Raw genomic sequence first — 5593 nt, forward strand, 5'->3', positions numbered from 1 at the left:
CAGGGTTTCTCTGTGGCTTTGGAGCCTGTCCTGGAACTAGCTCTGTAGACCAGGCTGGTCTCGAACTCACAGAGATCCGCCTGCCTCTGCCTCCCCGAGTGCTGGGATTAAAGGCGTGCGCCACCACCGCCCGGCCAGATCTAGTCTCTTGAAACCCCTCATTCAAATGGGGTTGAAAGGGAGGCAGCACACATTGAGGGGCGGGGGAGGGGTAGAAGCAACACTCATGCTCTCAGGAATGCTATCCTTCAGAAGTCCAGCAGGAATCGAGACACCCCACCTTCTCAAACAGGCAGAGTGGATCCATCACCGCCAGACTGGTCTGAAGAAACAGAGAAAGGAGTCCCCGACCAGAAGTGAAAGGTAAGTATGGGCAAGTGTGAGAGCTAACAGCCGAGCACACACACCCGAGAGAGAAAGTCAAATCTCAGCGTTCTGAAAACCGCCAAACCACAGAGACACAAGAAAGGAACAAGTACGTGCAGAACCACCTGGACGAAAATCAGTGAAGTTTGTCTTTACTGATCGACAATAACCTTGAATACGAACAGAGTGCTAGGATTAAAGGTGTGTGCCACCACAGCACGGCATAGTCTTACTTTTTAAAGGGTAAATACCTTTATATCTTTGCCTTAACTCTAAATGTTATAGTCTATCACAATGTTAACAGATTAAAGTGTTCCTGGCTAATAAAATTTGAATTTTAAGGCAACACCGCCACCTGGCGGCGGTTGTTTTGAGTGTTTTCCTTAATCTCTCGAATGTGCGCAGGGACGCCGAACAAGGCGGTTATCTGAGATTGTGACACCACTTTCTAATGCTTCCTGCACCATTTTACATTCTCTGCTGCGACATCTGAGGGTTCCAACTTCTCTGTGCCCTCAACACTGGTTAGCTTCTCTCTTTTTCATTTGTAGCCATCTTAGTAGCTGCAAACTGATGCAGTCTCGTGGTATTTCCTTATATTTAACGGGGCTGTACTTTTCTCCATCGCCCGACTGGATACTTGTACTTTATGAGATAGATGATTTATACATTTGATTGTCCACTCTATCGATTGTCCTTTCTATTTCTATTTATTTTAGACAGGGTCTCATGTAACTAGGCCAACACCAAACTCACTGTGAAGTTAAGGATGGTCTTGAGCTTTTGGAAGCTGTGAACCCCCCTCCCCCCAGATCCTGAATTTCTGGTAAACAACTTGTTTTCCTCTGCTCTGAGACAGCCTGCAGCTGCTCTGAGCACGAGACCCTCAGGAGTTCCTGATGACAGGGGAGTGGTTTCTGGTGTGTTTGGCTGGGGCGTGGCTATCAGTTAATGATCTCTATATAAGCTAAACTGCCCTTGAACACAATACGGGGGCATTCTTGGGGCATCCTGGGATCAAGGATGACCTGTGTCTCTGTCTGTGAGTCTTTGTGTGTTTCAATCTCCAGCCCCTTGCCCGGTTCCCAAACTGTATGGTAGCGCATGGAGCGCAGACGGGCGTGGTGCGCTACATTGAGCTCCTGATCTACCTGTCACCACTTCCCTAGTGCTGGGATTACGGTCGGTCGTGTGCCAACATGGCCAGCGGTCTTTTCATGCCTTGAGGGCATCTTTTGAGGCACAAATATTTTGAGTCGCTGAAAAAAGTGGCTCAGAGATTAAACTCCCCCGGTCCTCTCAGGAACCCCGGGTGGTAAATGCAGGGCAGATGTGGTACTTGCCTATAACTCTGGCCTGTTTCCTAGACAAACCGGTTAGTAAGACTAGCCATATTCTTAGACTGAGAGACACCGCCTCAAGGAGTAACGCCCCTGACGTCAACCTGTAGCCTCCATATGGATGCAGACACATGCTTATGCGCACCACACACATCTACCCCCATACATGTAAGAGCTCGCATACACACATGTGAATATTGGAAAAGGGGGGAAAACTAAACACACTCAGTAGGGAGAAAATCGGTTTTACTGGGGACAGGACGAGTGGGCTGACAGTCCTGCAACTAGTCTACCCTCTGCCTGAGGACTTTTTATTTTTATTTTTAATTTTTTTTTGTTTTTTTCGAGACAGGGTTTCTCTGTGGCTTTGGAGCCTGTCCTGGAACTAGCTCTGTAGACCAGGCTGGTCTCGAACTCACAGAGATCCGCCTGCCTCTGCCTCCCGAGTGCTGGGATTAAAGGCGTGCGCCACCATCGCCCAGCTCCCTGAGGACTTTTAAACTCCGATGGACCCCAGCGCCTGGCACTTCTTGTCTGTGCTTTTGTTGCTCTATTGAAAAATCCATTGCCAAATGCGAGGCTATGGCCGTTGACCTCTGTGTCTTCGTCTGAGAGCTTTGCAGCTCTAGTGCTCGTGTTCAGGGCTTTGATCTATTGTGCACCGGTTTTTCCACGAAGGTTTGCTCCAGTTATCTGCATGTGGATTTCTAGTTATCTTGACACCTTGCAGAACAGGATGAGGTCTCCATACTTGATGAAAGCAATTGTCAGCAGTCGGGTGAATTCCTAGGCTGCCGAGTCCATTGCGTTGGTCTACAGGCCGACTCTCTTACTAGAACATTAGCTTTTTGTTGTTTTGGTTGAGAAGGAAGTCTGAATTTCCTCTTGCATTAGTGTTCTGTCACTGTGATGAGAAACCGGGTGAAGACAACTTAGAAGAGTTTGGGGGTGCAGTCCGTTCTGTCGGGGAAGGCAGCTGGTCACTGCATGCAGCGCCAGGAAGAGAGAGATGAATATCAGAACTCAGACTGTCTTCTTTTCCTCCAGTCCTAGAGCCCAACCCATGGAATCGGGCCACCTAATAGTGTTAATCCTCCCTCCCCAGTCAAACTTTTCTGTAAACACCCTCGATTGTCCTTTCAGAGAGGTGTTTCCATGGCGATTCTAATTCAGCCAAGTTGACAATGAAGATCAATCACTGACCTGTTACCCCTCTTTATCGTTAACACCCCAAATTGGTGTGTTACAGTCGATAGAATTAATGATCCAACACTGACCTATCTGTGAAGCCCATGGTTTACATTAGTGTTCATGTGTTATGCTGCACATTTTACGGTGTGTCTTGTTCAGGGACAGCATCTCACCATGCAGTTCTCCGACAGAGTCCTGCTCAGTTACCCAGTGTTAACCCTGAGTTCGCTATGGAGCCCAGGTGGGCTTTGGTCTTGTAACTCTCTTCCTTCATTTTTCCAAGAAACTGGGATTATAGAGGTGTCAACATGGCTGGTTTTTTTTTTTTTTTTTTTTTTTGGTTTTTCGAGACAGGGTTTCTCTGTGGCTTTGGAGCCTGTCCTGGAACTAGCTCTGTAGACCAGGCTGGTCTCGAACTCACAGAGATCCGCCTGCCTCTGCCTCCCGAGTGCTGGGATTAAAGGCGTGCGCCACCATCGCCCGGCAAGATACCAGTTTTTTTTTTTTTTTGTTTGGCTGGCTGGTTTTTAGAAACAGGGTTTCTCTGTGTGGCACCGACTATCCTGGAACTAGCTCTGTAGACCAGGCTGGCCTCGAACTCACCGAGATCCACCTGTCTTTGCCTCTGGAGTGTTGGGATTAAAGGCGTGCACCACCACCGCCCTGAAAGATACCAGTTTTATGACTGAAAAACTTCATAATTTTCTTTTTCCTTAAGTTGGTTTCCTGAACTAGGCTTCAGATAATCTCTTTAGCATCTTTTCTACCATTACAAAGTACAAAACAATTTCATTTCCAGGGTGGCTGAGTTAGGTATAACTTCCAAGGCGAAACCGGATCCCAGAATCGATCTCATTCCAGGACTAAGGATTTCCTTCTCCAAATTTGGCTTCTGTGGCCCAGATAAACGATAAATTCTTGGGGGTGACCCTTGCAAAGACCTCTTCCAGAAGGTCCCCCCTCTCGTCGCCTGTCTACAGACACTGGAGGTCTGGGCTAAGTCCAGATTCGGTGGCAGCTAAAAGGCGACGCAGATCAGCTTATGTAAAAGCATTTTTCAGACGTCCACAACCTTTCCCGAGGGACCTCGGGGCGAACGCCTTGGCTCGGGGATGGACAGCAGAGGACGACGCTCAGCACCCCCAGGTCAGTCCCCGGAGCGCCCCTCCATCGGCCATCCTGCCGGACCCGAGCGGGCGCCGCGCCGAACCTCGGACTGCCCAGAAAGCCTACGTAGGGCTGATGCTCGGGACACGCCAGCAGTCCGGGGCAGAGACTGATTGTCCTCGCCAGACCCGGGGAAGGGGCGGGGCGGAGAGGGGCGCCTGAGGCGCTTGCGCAGAGCGTTGGTTTCCTGGGTGTCGTTTGTGGAGCCATAGGAAGTCCCGCCCGGTGCCCGGCGTGCGCAGGCGCACTCAGCGAGCTCCATCTTGTTGGGAGGCCGGTTCCCGAGCGGGCTCGGGGCGGGGCGGGGCGGGGCGGGGGGCGCGGCTAAATGCGGAGGGCGGGTTCGCCTGTCACTCACGGCTCGCCGCTGTCCCGCCGTTGTTAACAAGTCCTCCGAGCTGGGAAGGTCATGCTGCCCAACACCGGGTAAGGGGTCCGGGGTGGGTGGGGAGCGGGTCGCGAGGTCGCCCGTGCTCGCCGTGCTCCCCGGCGAGGTCCGGTGAAGCTGCCGCGCGCTCCGGATCTCCGGTGCGCCGCGAGGATCGAGTCGCTGGGACCCTCGGAGACAGCGCGTGCACGGGAACCCAAAGTTGTGTAGGATGGGGCGCAGCGGGGTTAGCTACCCCACAGGGAGGGTCCCGAGGGTCGGTGTCCCCGACATCCAGCCTTGTCTTTAGCTTGGCCCAGTGACAGCATTGCTTTCGGCTTCTAGGTGAAAGGTCTCTTGGGACAGTAACTTTAAACTTTCTGTTTGATCCCTATGCTCGATTGTAGATTAATAAAAGAATGGTGGTGTGTTTTGAAAGTGGTTTTCAAGTTAACAGCGAGTTAAAATGTTACAAGTATCTTTGGCGGCAGTTTCTTTTCTTTTTAACGTAAGGTGAAGTGTATTTATCCTAGCATAGCCAGACATAATGGCATGAGATTTTAATCCCAACAGAAGGATTGAGGCTATCCTGGTCTACATAGTGAGTGCTATGTCAACAAAGGCTACAGAGTGAGACCCTGTCTACGCCTTATCCCCCCCCCCCAAAAAAAAAAACCCTCACACATATATTAACACGGTTGTGAAGCCAGTCGCCAGGACTTCTCAGTCTTGGGAAAATCCAAACAGTGCCCATTAAGCAATGCTCTTTCAGTGTCTTTCGCACTACTTAGTCCTTGCCAAACTCAGGTAGTCTACTGTGTTCTATGAAGTTGGGGTATCTTAAGCCAGTGACAAGCCCGTTCTGTAACTAGCTTGACACATATAGACAGCTAAAAGACTTAAATATTCAACTTCTTTCTGATATATTTGTAATCTTTACGTTTATAAACATATTTTGTATACCCTACAGGAACACCTCTTATTTTTAGAAAATAGTAGCAAACTCCATTTTAGGCTTGCTGTTTTTACGTGATGTGTCTTGGGGTGTACATAGGTTTCCAGTACATGCAACTCTTCCTTGTCTTCTTTAATGGTTGCATATTATTACTGAAGACCATCATTTATTTAACCTATTCCTTATTGTTGGATATTAAATCACTTC

The 5593-nt window shown here is 49.6% G+C and overlaps 1 protein-coding gene across 1 annotated transcript in view; it reads left to right on the forward strand.

Annotated features, from left to right (window-relative positions):
• The first annotated feature begins 4380 nt into the window (after positions 1-4380).
• Positions 4381-5593, forward strand: part of Hsdl2 (hydroxysteroid dehydrogenase like 2) — a 38824-nt gene continuing 37611 nt past the window's right edge. Inside the window, exon 1 of the mRNA XM_005362237.2 lies at positions 4381-4490. Coding sequence (XP_005362294.1) covers positions 4474-4490 — 17 coding nt within the window. The 5' untranslated portion in view covers positions 4381-4473. The remainder of the gene's footprint in view (positions 4491-5593) is intronic.

This window comes from Microtus ochrogaster, linkage group LG5 (assembly GCF_000317375.1).
Source record: "Microtus ochrogaster isolate Prairie Vole_2 linkage group LG5, MicOch1.0, whole genome shotgun sequence".
NCBI classification, from domain to species: domain Eukaryota; kingdom Metazoa; phylum Chordata; class Mammalia; order Rodentia; family Cricetidae; genus Microtus; species Microtus ochrogaster.